This window comes from Ahaetulla prasina, chromosome 7, assembly GCF_028640845.1.
Source record: "Ahaetulla prasina isolate Xishuangbanna chromosome 7, ASM2864084v1, whole genome shotgun sequence".
NCBI lineage: Eukaryota > Metazoa > Chordata > Lepidosauria > Squamata > Colubridae > Ahaetulla > Ahaetulla prasina.
This window is the reverse complement of record NC_080545.1, coordinates 57,816,056-57,837,475: the sequence shown is the minus strand read 5'-3', so window position 1 is coordinate 57,837,475 and position 21,420 is coordinate 57,816,056. Positions and strand designations below refer to the sequence as shown.

The window sequence follows — 21,420 nt, the reverse complement described above, 5'->3', positions numbered from 1 at the left end:
GTGATGGCAATGTTGAAAGATGGAGAACATGATTAAAGTTTTAAAGATACCACTTTTAAAGTTACCACATTTGCTTTGGAAGTTTGTTTTGGTTGCTGAAACTGTTGCCATCTAAATCCACATGTTACTTAACATTTATCTCAAATTTTATAACTTATGAAAATTGTTTTATTTAAAGAGCCAAAAACATCTCTGAAGTGTATTTATGTTGTTATAATGTAATTTGTCTTTACTACAGTTACCAGTTATTCTCTCTCTTTTCACAGACTTGGATTATCACTTGCTTTTATCTTCAATTGCTCCTACTTTATCCTCTTATTAAAGCCCAAAGCCCCTGTGGGAATCCAGTGACAGATGATGTAAATGAAATTACAGTACTGGTAAGTGGTTTCTTTCCAAATTTCTCACTAAACACTGTTCTGCACAAGATGAAAGGAGATATGCTTGGCAGAAACATGGAAGCTCTCTTTGGCTTGTCTTAATTTTTAGCTTCAGTTCATTTTTATCATGTAAAAAAAAACCTAATAAAGTTATCTTATTTTTTAAAAAAATGGAGAGAGGATCCGGCAAATCATTACAAAATACATGAGTCTGTTTCAAGCCATAAAATAACTATGGTGTTTCCCAAAGACCATTTTTTTTGCCTGCCTGTAAATTTTCCTGTTAAATCTGTGGTAGTTCCATTACTAAATTCTCTTCAACTCTGAGGAATATATTCTATGCTTTTTATCATTGGAGTAAATATATATGTTTGTGCCTATCTTAAATCATCCGATCAAGACACTGAAAGTAGGAATGTCCTTTAGAGGCTATTCAAAACATAAATTGGTCCCAGAATCTGGGTCGTTGAGCAAAGCAGTTGTTAAGCAAGAGACCCACATGACTGCTTTGCTCAATGACCATAATCTCAGCCCTCTGTCATTAAGCAATTTCTTGCATCATTAAGTGGACAGACTCTCAAGTAAGGAGTGCTAGATTCCTTGAGTGGGGGAAATGCTGGGAGGCCTACTCTAGCACTGAAAATCCTCTGCAGGTTAGATTTTCAATGCCTAAGTAGAGAGATGCTCATGCACTGCCTGAGCCAGGTCTTCCTTACATGATTTCTGCCTCTGCTGAGGCAACTGCTGAAATCAAGCATGAGACTCCATAAGGAACAAGGGGTTTATGCTGCTTCGGGGGTGGGTGGGAGAGGCTCAGTGCACACAAGTGCCTCTCCAGTGTGGAACTAAAAATCCTCCCTGCTGAAATCCAAGCAGAAAACATTGACTTTCTGTGGAAGCCAGCATGGAATATTGTATATGATGATCACATGATTGTGGGGCACTTGGGAACCTGTCATAAGTGTGAATGGATTGAGTGGTGGGATTCAAATAATTTAACAACTGGTTCCCTTCCCTAATGACTGGATGGGTGGGTGTGGCCATGGTGGGCATGGCCAGGGGATGTGACAGGCAGCACTTGGCCTTCTGCTCCCCCCGGGGAGCAAAAATGGGCTGTGGGGAGGAACATGCTATCCACCTGCACCCCTTTTTGGGGCTAGAAAGCCTCTCTGCAGTCTCCTGAGAGCGAAAACGTGCCGTGGGGGCCTCCCCGGCCACCCCTGTGCCCCATTTTGGGCCTAGGGCTCCAGGCACTTACCTGGGAGCCAAAATGGGGGATGAGGGGACTCCTGGAATGGGCGGGGAGGGGTCAGCCAGCAATTTAACTACCGGTTCGCCCGAACTAGCCCAAACCACGCCACTGATTGTGAAGCACCCAGATGATGAAGGGATAGTGGTGCAATGTTTTTCAATGGTCAGAACTTCTTTAAGACCCTTTCTGAAGCTATCATAATTTCAAACTGTTAAGTGACCAGTCGTAAGCCGAGGACCAGGGGTAAAATGCTCCTGGTTTGGACCGGATCGCCCAATCTGGTAGCAATGGCGGTGGGTGGTTCAGAGAACCGGTAGCAAAAATCCCCCCCCATGCCTAGCTTAGTCGCGTGATCATCAGAGGGGTTTTTTTTTTTACTTTTAAAAGCATTTTTTCTTTGCCAAAAAAATGCTTTCAAAAGTAAAAAAAAAAAAGCCTCTGATGATCGTACGGTTCAGCTGGGATCGTAAGAGGCTTTTAAAAGCACTTTTTCTACAACCTCTTCAGCCAAAGAGGTTGTAGAAAAAATACTTTTAAAAGAAAAAAAAAGTTGGCCACGCCCACCCAGTCACATTACCCCCACCACCAAACCACACCCACAGAACCAGTAATAACAAATTTTATATTTCCCCACTGCCGAGGACTGCAAATATATTTTGCCTCATGGAACTGGTCTTCTGTAGTTGAGCTTCCCTCTCTTGCTGGGCCATTCCTCATAGCCAATGCCAACATGTCTTTGCTTCATAGAAGATTATCCACTTTCATCCAAGGGTCATAAGTGGGTAGGATGAGATGGGGCTGGAGAATATATTGCACTCATTACAATTTTCTACTAAATGCTAGCTTTGGAGTTGTTGCTCTGAGTCTAAGAAAAGGCATGGAATGGAACAATGTTATAGAATACGGCTTACAGCATGCATCGTGAATGATACGCATACGCAAACAGCATATGAGGGAAAGTCAACATAATTCAACATCGGCAGTATAGACTGAGTGAAATATTGATGCAACTTTCTATGTTTTTAGAAACTGTACTTAACTCAGGTCATACATTATGCAAGCACAACCAATTACTTCTTTTCTTGGCATGCTGATGGTCCCTTTCTTGTTAGAAAAAGACATCCAAAGATGTGATACATTTTTACAGAAGTTGTTTCATGTCTGCACCAGTCAAGACCCAACAAGCCAAAGCAGATCAACTAATCTTAGGCTGTGACCTGCTAGAGATTTGTGCCTTCCTTTTGTTACATGTTTTCCTCATCCCTTCAGTTTCTAAGCAGTCCACAAATCCAAGTTTCAACAACTCCTAACAAGCTCTCTTTCCCATCAGATAGCATAAACCACAGTTTTCCTGTGGCATGAACAATCAATGCCAAGTGTAATATGAATGTGAAAATAATTAATTGTTTGGAATTTTAAAAAGTTCCTTTGTGGCATGTAAAATAATGCTAGGTTAGCTATCAGCTGCTTCTTATTACAAGGAATGTTATCTTATAAGGCTCTTCTAGAGTTTTGTTATCATCTAAGCTAAAAAGTGGGCAGATGTCTTATGGCATTGGAGGACACAAGGAAGCATAAATATATTTTTTCATTATTAATAAAATAACCAGTTCACTTTGAGTTCAAAGCAGAGCATGCAGCATAAGTAGGGCAGAAATGTTTTTTTAAAAAACCTAGTAAAAATTGCAATGGTGAAAAGATAGCAGGATTAGAAAAAGAGTGTGGGACTAGGAAATTCAAACATGATATTTCTATAATTTGTCATTAAATCCCAGCATGGTGACTCTGAATTTGCAATTGAAATAAAAATTGATGTCACACCAAATATACTGCTATAGTTCAGTCAGTATTTACATACATAAGTAATTTTAAGTTCATTGATTTTTCTCAGAATAAGACAGCATGTCTTTTCAAAAATCTAAATTTGTTGCAAGGCTCCAGCTATGTCGTATCAGTCTTTCTCTCCCTGTCCCTCTCCACTCCTCTGTAATAGTTATTAAAATGTTCAAACTCCTTCACTTTGTAATCTTGGCTACATAGGTTTTTTTTTTTTGCTGTGCATGAAAAGAGCTTGAAAGGCTTTGATGCTAGTAAAGTAGGTTGTATACATAATGCATGTCAATTCTTGTTGTGCTTCTCGATCTGGAACAGATTTAATCTTGCACTGACCTTCCTTAAAGAAATGCATGGTTGCTGACATTGTGAAGCCTCTAATCCAGTGGTTCCCAACCAGTGTGCCGCGGCACTAAGGGGTGCCGTGAGATCTTTTGAGGGTGCCGGGAACTTTTGAGCTACAGAGATTTTAAATATCTATTTCCTTATAAGGGTGCCGGGAACTTTTGAAAGGCTTTCCAAGGGTGCCTCAAACAAGAAAAGGTTGTGCCTCAAACAAGAAAAGGTTGGGAACCACTGCTCTAATCTCTCTGAGGATACTGACTAAAGAAAACAGGAACTTCTCTTTTGCTTAAAGTGTGGCTGATATTGGATCTGGCTAAGAGATCCCAAATCCTCTTGTGTTCAGATGAATCTGAATGATCCTTTTGGCCATGCAATCCAGTGGCGGGTTTCAAAATTTTTTACTACTGGTTCTGTGAGTGTGGCTTGGTGGGCGTGGCTTGGTGGGTGTGGCAGGGGAAGGATGCTGTAAAATCTTCATTCCCATCCCACTCCAGGGAAAGGATACTGCAAAATCCCCATTTCCTCCTGATCAGCTGGGACTTGGGAGGCAGAGCATAGATGGGAGCGGGCCAGTCAAAATTTTTACTACCGGTTCTCTAAACTACTCAAAATTTCTGCTACCGGTTCTCCAGAACTGATCAGAACCTGCTGAAACCCCCCTCTGCTGCAACCACCCTTTTGCCTTCCCTCCTCAAATCTACATGAGGAGATGAGTATCTTCCAAATCTATAAGATGGTTTTGAAGTTGCCTCAAAATCGTGGCTTCTTCCAGACCTGTGAACCATAGTTTTCTTATTTGGAGGGGAAAAAAGAAATTACATTTAATGTAAGATTTCTCAAATGATTGTATGATAGTATTGAGGCTGCAAGTCAAATGTGGATGGGATCCAGAACTAATTTAGGGAGTGAGTTTCAGAAAATAAAGCAGTGAAATCTGGATCAACTCATCATATGTCTTTACTCTTACGTAAAAAAGAAGGGAAAGAAAAAGCACCTATACAATCCCTATGTTATATATTATAGTTTGTTCTTGAGTTAAAAAGATATAATACAGAATTATGTAAGAATTAAAAATTAATGCAAGATCTAAAAGCCAACATTGTACAGAGTAGATCTAGTTTGGAACTTAAACTGGTAACTTACATAATCATTGATTTATCTGAATATACTTAAGTTCAACTAAGTCTGAATATAACCTACTATTTGATTTTGCATTAAAGCCCAAATATGCTTTTGATAAATTATTCTAGGTATACCGTATTTTCCCCAAAATAAGACCCTGTCTTATATATTTTTGAACCCTGAAATAAGCGCTTGGCCTTATTGCCATGCGCTTAAAAGCCCAATTGGGCTTATTATCAGGGGATGTCTTATTTTGGAGAAACAGGGTATCCATTTCTAAAATTAATTAAAATGGAACATGAAATCCACGTTTAAAAATAGTTAAAAATATTGGTCCTTTAGATATCAATAGAAATTGACAAATTTTGTAAAAATTTCACAGTCCTAAGAAATGTGTATTTCAAAGTAATTTTACTGTGTTTTCTTTTGGTTTGAATATCAATTGTTTGACAGGATTGTGAGATGTAAATGACATTATCTTGCCAAATACTAATTCTTTCATTAATTGAGTGACCTCTTTTATTAATTAGACAAGTGAGTCTAGTACAACAAATTTAAATGGGAAGATACGTTACTTTGATTAGGTACTAGGTGAACTCTAGCTACTTATGTACCTATTAACTGGGTTATTATTAGCATTGATTGATCCTTAATTACATTTTAAATTGGCTCATTCTTTCTGAAAACTATTGGACAGTAGTCCCAAGAAGCCAAACTATTCTCTAGCATCTATTCTGAAAAATAAAATCATACCTGAAAAAAGTGGCAGATGCCATTCGTTTTAGAATGCAAATCAGCAGCCCAGAGTCTACAAGCTGCATGTAGCCCCTAAAACCCTACAGGCCTATAAAGCCATACCAGAATAAATATAACCATAATTTTCAGACCCTTTTTTTCACTTTACAAAATTTTGGTGGATTGTTTAAAGGTTATAACTATATCACTTAAAAAAGAAAAAGACGCCCATTTTAGATCCATTTTTTTATATTTTGCAGAGTTTTAATGGATTGTTTAAAAGTTAGAATTGCATCACTTTTTAAAAAAAATTCTTTTTGAAAGGCCCAATATAAATTAAATTAAATAAATTTCAAGGCAAAACCCCTATTGAAACTTTCTTCTAGCTCAAAATTAAAGTTAAAAAAAACCTGGAATGTTTGATTTTACCAACTCTGGTGATGCCATGACATCACTGGGTACTCGTCCCCTATAACCCCTAAGCAGGATATAAAAATAAAATGTTGCTCATTCTTCTTCTAGGGAAATTTATTAGTAGAGTAGAAGTGCTGTAAGTTTTAGAACTATATACAGAAGTTATAATTTAGGATGTATTGCACTGAAGCATGAATTGTTTTTCTTTTTAAAAAACATAGTGGCTAGGTTCCCACAATACACTAAGCCATAAAATACGAAAAGTCAGTGCAGTGTAGTGGTTAGAGTGTGACTGGAGAAATCTAGGTTCAAATCCACTCACAGCCACAAAAGTTCATTAGGGACTTGAGGCCATTCATTCTTTCTCAGCCCAACCTACCTCCCAAGTTGATGATTGGAAGGAAAATCTGGGAGGAGAGAATATTATGCATGCTGTCTTTAGCTTATGAAAAGAAGGCAAGGTAAATATCTATCTAATACATAAATAAACTAGAATGGCCATATGCCTATCACATAATTGGCCAAAAATCAAATTCACTGCAGTATCCCATAGTTGTTACCTGGAGTTACATGATGATCTTTCAGCTCTCTGTGCAGTCATAAATATGATGAGCTCATTTTATGTCCAAACTGAAAGGTGAAACCTACTAAATAATAACCTGTGGTTTGGAGAAGCAATTATATAAGAAAGCTCAATTAATAGGACCCGGACTAGATTTCTTACAAGCAAATTTTGCCAGCTTAACCTTATCTCCTTTGACAAAGTTGGAAAATACTAGAGACATAGTGCACCTAAAGTTCAGGCACTTTGACAGAGTGCCTTGTGATATTCACCTTCATAAAATGGTGAAATATGAGCTACTTAGATGGGCCTACAGTTGGCTAAATGATCACGTCCAAAGAGTGTTCATTATTGGCCCCATTTAATCTTGGAAGGAAGTATGTGGTGGAGTGCCACAGGTCTCTGGCCTGGTACTCGTACTGTTGAATATTTTTATCAGTGACTTGGGTGACTCCTTCACTCATTTATAACATTTGCAGGTGACTCATACATTTTTAATGAAAGGGAGAAAATTCAAAAAGCTCTGGACAGGCTTGAATAGATGACAGAAATGAATAGGAAACAAAGAAACATAAATTTATGCATCTAAATAAGAAGAATGTAAGGCAAAAGTGGTGAAGTCCTGCGAACAGTAAAAAAAAAAGGATTTGGGTGTACTGGATAACCACAAATTAAACATGAACCAGCAGTATAATAGAGCTGCTAAAAGCATAAATGTTATCTTTGGGGCATTAACAGACAATAGAATCAAGATAACAGGGAGTAATTATTTCATTTTATGCTGACCTGGTTGGATCTTACTTGGAATAGTGTCCACCACACTTTAAAAAAAGAACACTTTAGAAAAAAAGGAGTATGGAAATCAGGCTCTGTGAAGAATGGCTATAGGATCTATGTATGTTTAGATTACAGAAAATATTACTAAATCAAAATTACGATAGCAATCTTCCAATTAGAATACAAAGGCTTTCAAGAAACAAGGAAAGGCTAAGGAAAAAAGGAATGGGACAACTCATCGCAGCCAGATCAGCAGGGCCAGGTCACCTGTGCCGACTCATTGCTGCCAAGTCACCGCAGGACAACCACACAGCTAACTTGCCATGGGGACAAGTCACTGCAGGTGGCCAGAGGAAGTTGGGTGAGTGAGCAAATAGGTGGGTAGAGCACATAGTGACCTGCCATGCCAAACTCCAGACCTTAGAGCCTGGGGACAGTGGCAGTGGGCAAAGCAAGAAGCAGGGAGGTGGCAGAGGCTGAGGCGTCCCATTTTCACAAGCCCCACTGCTGCCGCTGCTGCTACTGCTGTTGCACTGCCCTGTGTTCCGGGCCGAAGAGGTTGAAGACGATGGCAGGGAGGTGGCAGTGGGGGTGTCCAGAGCTTGGCACAGCAACAGCAGCAGTGGCAGATGGTATGAAAATGGGACATCCCTGGCCACTGTCACCTCCCTGCTACCCATCCTTTTCACTGCGGCCATTCCTGACTATTTTTTCCCCAGAGCTTTGTGCAGAAGCAGGGTCAGGCGGTGTGACAATGAGAAGCCCCTGGCCACCACTCTGTGCTCTGCCCACCCTTTCATTTGCTCACCTGCCTGGCTCTGTTTCCAGAAACCTATGGCAAGTTGTCTCCACAGTGAGTTGTATATGTGGAATTGTCCTACAGCAACTTAGTGGCAGTGAGTCAGCAGAGGTGACTTGGCAATGATGAGCTGGTGGTGCTGAGATAGCCACAGCAAGTTGCCCTAGACCCATGGAAAAATATACTGGCCCACTACAGAATTCAGATAAAACAGAAAAACAAGTCATTGTTAGACTTAGATCATGTACTTCCCCCCTTTCTCCTTCATAGGTAAGAGAACAAAGCAGAACAAACTTCAGTTTGATATTTCACATGCAAGGAATACCCTGACAAACAATAAACCAGGAGTCAACCTCATGCCCTTCGTCATTCACAGTAGCAAAGGATTAAAACAGATGTAGTCAAAAATACCTGAAAGGCAATTCTTCAACAGGGAACTGAAAAAAAAATGAAAATAAATCTGGACTGAATCAAATGGGTGGCACATAATTCATTAATAAAAAGTCAGCATTAAAAAATGTTCATTGCACTGTCATGCAAGTGGCATGTCAGGTAAACATGTTAAGTTGCCACAAGCATGATTGGACTTTATATGTTTAGCTCTATTTCAAATAGTTAAGTTGTTTTTCATGTTCTTTGTTGTCTGTAGGTTGGAAATCTTCCACATGATTATATGATAGCTCTTAGATATGTCCAGAAGACGGACACACTGGTATGTAAAGTTATTGGAATTATTTAAAAACATAAACATATGCAGCATCAATTATTCTTGCTTTTCAGTTTTTGGAAAGGCAAACAGATTGAACTTTTTAATTCAACGATTTTTCAAACAATATATATTTTGGCCAGAGACCATTACATTCCTGTTGGTAAATTAAATTTTTCCATTGAAATTCTATTAAAATTTAACATGCGGCATTTTAATTGTTTTTTCCCATATATTTTATTTAATAATAACTTGAAATGAATATGTACAAAGGAACAATATAATTTTAATTATTTGTATATATGTAGTAATCAGATGAGTGAAGCAGCCTATGACTCAACCTATCTAAATCTTCAGTTATATAAAATGAATCATTTTCCCATGGTAGTTGGGAACAAGAAATCTTTGATTTTATGCAGCAGAAATATTGTAAGATTTTTATGCCTGCATTCTTGTCTCCTCTAAATTCCAAACATGGAGGTGTGTGGTTACTGACATACTTACAGTATTAATAAGGAATTCAATTTTGTTCATCTAATTAAATTGTAAAGAACATAATATTATAAATGGTTTCCTGCCAAGCTTCTAATTTTTCCTCGCCAAAAAACAGACATAGAACTGCAATGTTTTAAGGTTGTTTCTTTGCTGCTAATTAAAAGCCTAATTAAATCTGCTTGCTGGCAGAGAGAATAATAACTTTTGTGCGTGTGAGAGAGAAAGATCTTTTCTTTAGTGAGTACTCAAAAACATTTTGTGAATACATTTGGTTTTATTTGCCATGGTGGCAGTATTCTATGAACTTAGAAGTACCACCAGTTCCAACTTCAGAAGAATCATTAAAAAAAAAAAAGATATGTAGGTAGAGCCGTGGTTGCAGAGTGGTTAGAATGCAGAATTGCAGGCTAATTCTGCTGACTGCCAGCAGTTTGATTCTGACCATCTCAAGGTTGACTCAGCCTTCCATCCTTCCGAGGTAAAATGAGAACCCAGATTGTTGAGAGTGACTCTGTAAACCATTTAGAGAGGGCTATAAAGCACTATGAAGCATTATATAAATCTAAGTACTATTGCTACAACACTTCATAAACTGTAACAATTAAATTTGTCCTGCAGTCTACAACTCCTACACTGCAGAAACATTTGGACCACACAACTCGACCAGGGTATAGACGTAATTTACATAGACGTCTGCAAAGCCTTTGATTCAGTGGTACACGACAAACTACTGTTAAAACTAAGCTCTTATGGCATTTCCGGATCACTGCACAAGTGGATAACCACATTCCTGTCAAACAGACAAGTAGTCAAAATAGGGACACCCTATCAAACCCGGCACCAGTTAATAGTGATATTCCCCAAGGCAGGACCCACACTTTTTCTGCTTTACATAAATGACTTTGCAATCATTTTACAAGCAGCTGCATCCTCTTTGCTGATGACGTAAAACTACTTAACACCACTGACAATGCTTCTGCCCTACAAAGCGACCTCGACCTCAGAATGGTCGTGTAATTGGCAACTCCAAATCTCAACTAACAAATGCTCTGTCCTACACATTGCCAACAAAGATCAGAACACCAAATACAAGCTGGGTGGATACGATCTCGTAGATGACCCTCATTCTGTCAAGGAGCTAGGAGTACTCATCTCAAATTATCTAAGCCCCAGAGCTCACTGTAACAGCATTGCCAAAAAGGTATTAAGAGTTGTTAACCTAATCTTACGAAGCTTCTTCTCCAATAACATTTTACTGCAAACTAGGGCATACAAAACTGGAACTATGCAGCCTATGTTCTGACCTAAGCATAGTACACAAAATTGTCTGCTACAACGTCCTACCTGTCAATGAATACATCAGCTTCAACCTCAACAATACACAGGCAAACAATAGATACAAACTCAAAGTAAACCGCTCCAAACTCGATTGCAGAAAATATGACTTCAGCAAGAGTGGTCACCGCCTGGAATGCTCTACTTGACTCCATTGTTACATCCTCTAACCCCCACAGCTTCAACCTTAAACTGTCTACTATGGACCTCACCCCATTCCTAAGAAGTCCGTAAAGGAGGCGTGCATAAGCGCACCAGCATGTCTACCTGTCCTACTGTCTCCATTCATTTGTACTCATTTCCTTCATTCATGTCCATGTTTATACTTATACCCATTATCTAGTACATGATTGACAAACTAAATAAATTAAAATAAATAAATAAATAAAAAATTAGGCAGGAAAGCATTATAGGGTAGAGATCTCAGTAGATGCTCAATTATCTTTTAATACTAATAATACTAATTACTTTTAAATCTAATAGTATTTTCAAATTGAGTTTGATGTTCATAACTGAAAATCAGTCTTTGTCTTGCAATATTAATGGGCTTTGGTATTATTAGGATTCACACAGCAGTGTAAGTCAAAATCAGACAAATCTCATTATGACTTATTGTGATGTATGAACACACTTCATGTTAGTAAAATACATTCACTGTTGAGGTGAACCCAATCTATATATAAATGAAGCAACTTTATTAATGCATAGTGGTTTTTACATGTAATTTGTATTCCTGAATGCAACATGAAATGCATCTCATTTTAAAATATAGGACAAATTCAGTACAACATAAATATTGGATCCTGTAGTCTGAAAATGTTGCTAAGAAAACTGTGGAGCTTTCCATGTCATCACCAGGAGTCAAGATTCATAAACATATTGAATTGGGACGAACAAGATAAAATAGATCTTAATTCTTTTCCTTATAAGGAAAAGAATAAAGAAGTGAAATTAATGGACACGAGAAACAAGTAGAATTATCAGAAATCTGCTGACAGGCACAGATCCATGCATATTAATGGCAGCTGAATATTTGTTTAATAAAGTGCAAAATAATGCTTCCAATGCAGATTGAGATGAGATAGTTTATAAATGTTGATAGGTGGATAGATAGAGAATGAATGAATGAATGAATGTAACAATGCATTGAACTACTTTTTAACAATTGTACATTATTAAAGCATGTGCAGAATATATCTTTTTTCCTTTTTTATCATTTCTGACAGCCTTACCACTGTTGGTTGCATTTGATGGTCCCTGAATTGTTAAACAGTCTAAATAATCTTCTCAATAAATTTAAAGAATTTCCAGATATGTCAAATGTCTTGAGTAATTATTCGATTATCAATAAACTAAGGAGGATCATCAATGATGTGATGGCATGCTTACCTTCTACCACATATAATAAGGTAATAATCTAAATCTGAACGTTCCTCTATATTACTAAATAATATCCTGAGATAAAAATATATAAAGAATGGGTGACTGTAACATAATGCTTTTTCAGAGGTTACCTTGCTACTATAATAAACCAAACATTCTTAATGTTTTATTAAATCATGATTTTATATAATTCCTTCAGTTATTTATATATTTAATTATATATAATTTCAATTTTTATATATATTTATGTATCATGTTTATACCTTCCCTTGGGTTTATATGTTTGTAGTGGAACATAAAGATTATATATAAATAATTACTGCATGCAATTCAATTTCTTCTATCCCTGTATTTAAATAAATATGTCTATTTAACATATTCAAATGTATGTACATTTGTATGTATATATGTATGTACGTACATATGTATATACTTACATATCAAATGTATGTACATTTGATGCATTGAAGCTGTGTCAATAGGACTTATTTCAAATGTAATATCTGAGTAGCAAGCATGGCTTGCTTGCACTGCTAATTAATCTGTGGAAACAACACTTTGCTTTTCATAGTAATAGATGAAACAGAAATTTGGGAGTAAGAGTTCTCTGAGATACATGCCATCCTCCCCTCATTATGCACCTCTGATTTAAAATATAAAGAACATAAAGAAACTATGTCTAAAGCCAGCTTTAAAATTAGCTGCTTCAGTTTGCAAAATAAACCAAACCAATTCCTGCTTTAGTATTTTAATTGTGTATTTAATATTTATATAAAAAAAGCTTTTCAGTTGAATATGAATTTGCATGTACAGTTTTCACGTCTGTATTTTTGCCACTTGTAAATAATGTACTCACCTAGGAAGGAATTTCTGCTTTATAACTTTCCCTGCATAGTGATAGACTAGGTGGACTTATTTTTTCAAAAATGGGATTCTATCCTCTTTCTCAGAATTATAGCCAACATGATCATCTATATGAAGAAGGTAAATTTGTTCCAGAAGAGTTCTTCAAGCACTTTTACAGCATTATTGAGGCCTACAAAATCTTTTCAAAAAGACCAGAACAAAGTGACTGCATTCTTCCCTCAACAACAGAAGCCTCTCCAAATGGTAAATGTTCTTTTATATATAGAAATATCCACAAATGTCATGAATCACCTTTAATGGATTGGTGCCAATTCAATATGAGCTTGTATTATACAGGGTAAATGTAACAGTTATATGCTGCTTGGAAAAGGGCCATCTAGACACATCAGTAATAAACAGTGCTTTGACTTCATAGACATGTACCCTTCTTTACCAGGGTCCTAAAGACACTGAGCATGTCAGCTGGAAAGCCGACAGCCTGGGTTTGAGACTAGAGTGCTGCGCGATAGGGTGAGCTCCCAGCTTACTTGCCCCGACTCCTGCCACCTAGCAGTTCGAAAGCATGTGAATGCAAGTAGATAAATAGATAACACTTTGGTGGGAAGGTAACAGTGTTCCATGAACCTCACCACATACGCATGCTAGCCACATGATCACAGAAATGTCTTCAGATAATGCTGACTCTCTTGGCTAAGAAACGGAGAAGGGATCAAAATCTTTCTACACTGTTTAGCCCATTATTCTCTAGAACAATCCATTTTCAAAACTCATGACTGCTATTTAATTTTTAAAATAAAATAAACTGTGGAATAAATTTATTTACCTCTTTATGTCACTTTCATCCCAACCTTCAATTAAGAAGGTTCCTGAAGGGTCTGCGTGAAGATTTTGAAAGAGCAGCCTTTCCCTAGATTTTTTATCAAAAGTACAGGTGGACAATGTTAGCGTTTTCAATCTGACTCTTTGAGACTTAAAATATTCCTCGTCAGAACACCATAACAACATGTCTTAGGAACATAAAGCAATCCTTCAGGATTTTGTAGAATGATATATTTTTTTAACATAGAATAGCAATAGCAATAGCGCTTAGATTTATATACTGCTTCACAGCGCTTTACAGCCCTCTCTAAGCAGTTTACAGAGTCAGCATATTGCCCCCAACAATCTGGGTCGGATTCCATCCTTGGAAGGATGGAAGGCTGAGTCAACCTTGAGCCCGGTGAGATTTGAACTGCCAAATTGAAGAGCAGAAGTAGCTTGTAGTACTGCAGTCTAACCACTGTGCCACCGTGGCTCTGAATATAGAAAATTTAGCTGCTCTGTTTCCGTTATAGCTATTTACTTCTGATCACATTTTTTTACTGAATTGTCTAAATGTTATAAAGCAGTAAAAAAAAAGTAGGGTTCCCCCTCCCAAAAAAAATGGGTCCAGCTTTATTGTAGTGGGAAACTCCTACATGTGGTCCCAGATCAGGCTGGGAAAGAATCCTACAGGAATCCTGAACTAGACGACCCAAGGGTTTCATTCTGTGTTATGCAACTTCCTATGTGCTTAAAATATATATATATAAACACTGACATATTATTTCTGTCTCAGATTCAAGCACTAGTGTCACAGAGCCATTTTTATTACATCCTGTTGCGGCCAGTTCCCTTAGGAATGATAGCAGTAACAATAACAGCAACAGTAAGTGTAAACAATTGCTTTCGATATTGTCATATTAATTGGGGAAGTGGGGAAGAAAAGCAGCCAATATTGTGCAAATCAGTTCTGTATCCTCAGGAATCATGATCCAGTGGTTAAATAAACTTCTTTGCCAGCAGAGGAAAGAAGCAAGTGGCAAACATGTCTAATAGCACTCAACATTAATATGGCTTCTTAGCACGAAACATAGAGCTTGGAGAAGAAGCACATGGTTTTGCTTTGGTTGATGTTAAACTTTGGTAATGAGAATTGTAGGGCGTGTAAAATTGAAACAATATACATAAACCTCTTAATTATTTCATAACATACCCATGAATGTCATTTAATGGCACCAGAATGAGGTTATTTTTCCTCATCCACCTCTTCCTCTCCCTCCCCCCCCCCACACTTCTGCTTCAGTCTGGGAAGCATTAAATTATTAAACCTTGATGAAGCTGTGAGAGAAATAAAAAAACATGTTTTTTTTTAGAGTCTAAGTGCTCAATCCCATTTTTTTTTAATTAAAGAGGCTTACTAATTGAGAAGGTGAAGAAGCTTCTTTATGATTTTAACATTTTCTGGACTGTATAAATCATAAGATGAAATAGAAAAGGAATCTGTTTCTTGCATTGCCATATTATGAGCCCCACAAACTACCACTTCAGTTTACAATCTTGGGACTGTATTTTGTAAAGCTAAAATCAGGGACGCAGTGGCTTAGGGGCTAGGACATTGAGCTTGTCGATCGAAAGGTCGGCAGCTCGGTGGTTCAAATCCCTAGTGCTGCTGTGTAACGGAGTGAGCTCCTGTTACTTGTCCCAGCTTCTGCCAACCTAGCAGTTTCGAAAGCACATAAAAATGCAAGTAGAAAAAATAGGGACCATCTTTGGTGGGAAGGTAACAGCGTTCCATGCACCTTTGGCGTTGAGTCATGCCGGCCACATGACCACGGAGACATCTTCGGACAGCGCTGGCTCGTCGGCTTTGAAACGGAGATGAACACTGGCCCCTAGAGTCAGGAATGACTAGGACATATGTGCGAGGGGAACCTTTACCTTTACCTTAAGGTCAGGTATTCAAGTGATTTTCTCTAAATATTTCCGAATTAAGATGCCAGAAAGGAATATCACTAGAGAAAACAAAATATCACTAAAGAAAACAATAAAGTGAAATGAGGACACAGCAAATATAGATTTGTGTGTGTGTGTGTGTGTGTGTGTGTGTGTGTGTGTGTGTGTGTGCCCGCGCGTGCACTCCTGTGTCTGTGCATGTATTCACAAAGAATTTTGAATTTTGACAAAATGAAACTTAATTCTAACAGACAGCAATGAGAAAGTTAGCAGAACCAGATATCCTGTTTCAAAGAGATTTTAAAAAATGTCTTATGATACTAACTGCTAAAATCACCTTTAAAGAAAGAAATTAGAGGATAAACAAGAAACTAGGATAGCCAAAGAAATGGCATGCCTATATTTCTGATCACTGAGGGAAAGCACTGTAAAATGAACAAACTTTTAAAATATACAGAACAGCCATTTAGTTCTTCCAGAGCAGGGGTCTCCAACCTTGGCCACTTTAAGACTTGTGGACTTCAACTCCCAGAATTCCTCAGACAGCAAAACTTTTGTGGATGTGAGCCACAAAACCTAGATTTCTCCAGTCACACTCTAACCATTACACTGCACTGACTCTTCATGTTTTATGGTTTAGTGCAGGGGTCTGCAAACTTGGCTCTTTTAAGACTTGTGGACTTTAACTCCCAGAGTTTCTCAGCCAGCAAAGTTGGCTGAGGAACTCTGGGAGTTGAAATCCACAAGTCTTAAAGTGACCAAGGTTGGAGACCCCTGTTCCAGAGTAACTGGTCTTCTGATGGAAGAAGTTTGATGGGGTATAACAAATGTTACAGAGAAAATAGAATTCTGCAAGGAAAATATTTTGCCAATTTTTCAAATCTTATGATAGTATTAATAAGAATATAGTTGGGATGAAAACTCACTACCTGTGTAATGGACTCAAAGCAATAATAAAATTAAGTGACAAGTCATCTTATGGATTCATACCTAGTCAAACAGGATAAGAATATGTAGTTATTTTCCATAATGTTAAGAATGCAGCTGTGAATACTGCATAAAAGGAAAGTATTAAGGCAATCACAGTTATCAAATCTGGGCTAGAGAAGTCCTGACCCCTACCATAACATATAGAATGAGTTTTCTGCATGCCTTTGGTGCCATCTAGTAGATACCTGGATTTTCACAGCCAAGACCTGGCACACGTAATAAAAATAGACATGATGGATTTGATCATAGGCCTAAACAGTTCCAATTTGATGTCCATATAAAAAAGGGAGCAATTGGAACAACTGTCTGCAATTCTGGAAAGCCTTTGTTGGTCACTGTAGACAACGCTGGTTAGATTGATCATATCTAATTTGGTATAAGGCCGTGATGGCGAACCTATGGTACGCATGCCACAGGTGGCCTGCATAGCCGGGTGGGCACAGGAGCTCAGTTCTGGCAGGCATGCGTGTGCCGGCCAGCTGATTTTCGGGCCTTCTGGGCCCACCTGCAATAGGGAGACAGGCTGTTTCCTACTTCCAGAGGGCCTGGTGGGGGTGGGGAAGGCTCGTTTTTTGTTCTCCTCATGCTCCAGAGCCTTTCTAGGACCTGGGGTGGGGGGGAAACAGCCTTCCCCACACCCCTGGAGGCCCTCCAGAGGCCGGAAACGAGGCTCCAGAGCCTTTCTAGGAACCTTGGGAAGACCAAAACAGCCTTCCCCACCCCCGCAGAGGCCCTCTGGAGGCCAAAAATGGCCCGTTTGCCAACTTCCGGTCCCACAGGAAGTTGACAAACAGGCTGTTTCCAGCCTCCGGAGGACCTCTGGGGGTGGAAGGCTATTTTTTCCTCCCTCCTCCCCGGTTCCTAGAAAGGCTCTGAAGCCTAGTGAGAGAAAAAAACAGGCCTACTGAGCCCATCTGCCAAAAGCAGGGGGGAGCATGGGGGTGTCACATGCACGGGGGCGGGGCGTATAGGATTATCAGTGTGGGCACAACGGGGATTAAATGTAAAATTAGTTACTACCGGTTTTGTGGGTGTGGTTTGGTGGGGGGAGTAATGTGGCTGGGTGGGCGTGGCCAATTTTTTTTTAACTTTTAAAAGCATTTTTTCTACAACCTCTTTGGCTGAAGAGGTTGTAAAAAATGCTTTTAAAAGCCTGTGATGATCAGGCAACTCAGCTGGGATCACCAGAGGGAAAAAAAGCTTTTAAAGGCTTCTGACGATCCCAGCTGAGTTGCCTGATCGCCAGAACCTTTTAAAAGCATTTTTTTACAACCTCTTCGGCTCATCTGTCTTTCACTCTTCCTCACCAGACCTTATTTTGCTATGGGGCATACATATGCACATGATGGTTGTCCTACATAAGAATAACACAGAAATATGGGAAGCCACCATACATAGATATAGGAGCTGAGTCACACCAAGATTTTAAATTAAAAAAAAAGTTACCAGAGACAGAACAAGAAATACATTCACTCAGGAGTGAAATCTAGCAGGTTCTGACAGGTTCTGGAGAACTAATAGCAGAAATTTTGAGTAATTTAGAGAACCAGCAAATACCACCTCTGGCTGGCCCCCGAGTAGGGTGGGAACGGAGATTTTTCAGTATCCTTCCCCTGCCATGCCCACCAACCCACATCCACTAAACCACATCACGCCCACCAAACCATGCCCACAAAACCGGTAATTAAAAAAATCGGATTTCACTACTGCATTCACTGCTATCTTTAAGTTATTGCTACAAACCTGTGTTGATCATGGTTGGGACACTGGGTGTCAGACAAACAGCAGGCTACTGCTTCTTTTAGTCATTTTAGCTTCTTTTAGCGCTTCTGTAACGGCTTAGCAGATATCAAATTTAAGATATGTGGATTTCAACTTGCAGCATTCCCTTAATCAGCATGCTGGCTGGAGAATTCTGGGAATTGATGTCCAGATGTCTTGAGGTTGCTAAGGTTGAGAAACACTGTTATAGGCTAAGTCTTAGTATAGATTGCCTTTCAAATGTTCAGATGAGCAAAAGTGCCCCAACTCTTATTTCAGTTGCCAGTGGGGCTGCTCTTGCTAATAGTACTCTGTTCTCCAATGAAGAGTTGGGGAAATCTGTGTCATTTTTCAGTTCCTGCTACTCTGCCTATTGAGAATTCACATCTGTGAGCTTCTAAGGGTATTTTTCTGATAAATTATGTGGTCTAGTTTAAATGGGGAGAAGAGACCTTTACAGAAAATCCAGCCAAGAGAAAACAAGAAGATAACTTGGTAAGTGTTCCTTTGCAGATGGTTACATGGGATTATAAAGTTGCCAGAATGTTTGCCTTTCCCGAGTGAAGTGCAAATAAAGCTGTGAATTTCAGGCAGCCAAACACTTCCTAATAAAACCACAAACTACTTTAAAGGTATCATTTACAATGTAAGGAGTAGAAAAGTATTACCAAATACATGACTCACAAGCTTAACTTTGTTACCCTGGAGATTTTGTTTTGTTTTAATCTGCCTTCATTAATACAAAATGTGTTTTGTTTTTTCTTTTAATTTCAGAAGCGGAATTGGACTTCCTCAGTAAGTCTAGCAATCAAGTATTGAGCATAGCACTTTCATCATTGTTGGCTTTTGTCTTCGGCTTGGTTTTGGGAGCCATATGCTGGAAGGTGAGAAATATCAAATATATGATTGGTTAAAGAGGATATTAAATTGAAGTATCATATATGACCTTGAGTGAAGAACCTTGATTTCCTGTTAAGCAAACCTATCAATAAACAGACAGGATTTTACAGACAGGATTTGAGGAAAGGATTTTTTAAAAACTTTCTATGTTTCTAGAAAGCTTTGTCATTTTACTTTACTTTCCTCTCTCCATCCTGTCTAGAGGCAGATGACTTGTTGGCAGAGGATAGTTCTCCAGTGTGGAATTAGATTCCCTAATGAAGAGGAATAGGCATTGATGTGGAATTGAATGCCAGTTTAGATTTGGCAACAGCAGTGTGATTTCATACACTTGCAATGATAAATATTTTTAAAATGTGGCAAAATTTACAAATCTTCGAGGATTGCCAGGCCCAGTTGATGTAGCGAGTACCCAGTCCATGGACCGGTACTGGGCTGCGGCCTGCCAGAAACCAGGCCGAGCAGACAAGCAAAGCCCCATCCTCGAGATACAGGCAGCACACGAAACCACACCCCCTCCAGTACATGAAAAAATCTCTCTCCATGGAACCAGTCCCTGGTGCCCAAAAGGTTGGGGACCATTGCGGTAGAAGACTACTGAAACATACTCTTAGCTAATGTCCCAAAGGTGCTTTTTTCAAGAGGCAACTGGTTTTTCTTGTTTTTTCTTTTGAAGACATTTCATTTCTCATCCAAGAAGCTTCTTCAGCTCTGACAGAATAGTGGGGAATGGAAGGATTTATATTCCTTGCAGACAGCTGGTAATCTGCATCCTTTTAGAGGGTTGTTGAAACACTTGGAGGTTTATCTGTGTTCTCAGGGTCACCTGAGTAGTGCTCCTGGTTCCTGTAGTCTTCATTTTTTTCCTCTGGAAATCCATTCCTACTCCCACACAATTCAAAGGCTGTTCATCCCAAATTATATAGCTAAAAGTCTGTAGAGATTCTCAGCCATCCAGGTCATGGTTGTCCCAAAGGTGCTTTTTTCAGGAGGCAACTGAACTTTTATTTTTTTTCTTTTGAAGACGTTTCGCTTCTCATCCAAGAAGCTTCTTCAGCTCTGACAGGATAGTGGGGAATGGAAAGACTCTTAGCTAATCCACACAATTAGGACTATAGATGTTCTATAACATTTATAGTCCTAATTTTGGGGATTAGCTAAGAATAATATTATTTTTCCCAAGGTGAAATGATTGTGATTTGAAGTTCGAGGGATTGTGCTGCCTACAGTTATAAAAAATAGTATCCCAGTGACCTTTCTGCAACATAATGTGACCTTTCTGCAACAACTAAATAATCACAGTACAAAGAGGCACAAGGGCTATTCTGCCTTCATATCGTTCTGCTATCAATAAATAGTAAGAAAAAGGTGGGCTGAAAGAAAATTTATACACAGTCACATTTATGTACAAAAGCAATGGCAAACAATTTCCATGCTGTATGGTTGCCAAGAAAACTACATGGACAGTGATATATAATCTCCCAGAGATGGGATCAATGCAAAGAAAAGGGGATTTGACTTCTATTCTTTTCCTCTTTCAGCTGAGTGACAACATGCTTTTAGTATTTCATTTTTAAAAAAAATGAAATTGATTAAATTGTATTCTTTCTACATTACCATAAGGCTTGTTCTCTTATTTTTCTATAGAAAAGGACCTGCAGGCATATGCTACAAATTCACCAGACAACACAATCTAACATCAACCAAGATGATAATGAGATAAGGTATTTTAATTTAATTTTTAGTCAATTGTCTGTTAGGATACTATTTCCCCAATTTCAATATATGTTTTGGAAATGTTAGTCCTGAAAGATTCTAGGACTCTTAACATATGTACCCCATGACCTGTGTTAGGATTTTGTAAAGTTGCAATTCTACACAGGTTTACTAGGGCGTGGCTATACAATGGGGTTTTCTTAGTATGCAAGCATTATAAAATTGCAAAACGGAGAGTTTAGAAATCTGTGTTGTTGACAATTCTGTTTTTATGTCTAATTGATGCATTTCCCC

The 21,420-nt window shown here is 38.5% G+C and overlaps 1 protein-coding gene across 1 annotated transcript in view; it reads left to right on the top strand.

Annotated features, from left to right (window-relative positions):
* KITLG (KIT ligand) overlaps nt 1-21,420 on the top strand; it is a 61,640-nt gene that overhangs the window by 34,718 nt on the left and 5,502 nt on the right. Inside the window, exons 2-8 of the mRNA XM_058190532.1 lie at nt 267-380; nt 8,869-8,931; nt 11,982-12,164; nt 13,089-13,248; nt 14,603-14,692; nt 19,285-19,394; nt 21,058-21,134. Of these exons, the coding sequence (XP_058046515.1) occupies nt 267-380; nt 8,869-8,931; nt 11,982-12,164; nt 13,089-13,248; nt 14,603-14,692; nt 19,285-19,394; nt 21,058-21,134 (797 nt within the window). The remainder of the gene's footprint in view (nt 1-266; nt 381-8,868; nt 8,932-11,981; nt 12,165-13,088; nt 13,249-14,602; nt 14,693-19,284; nt 19,395-21,057; nt 21,135-21,420) is intronic.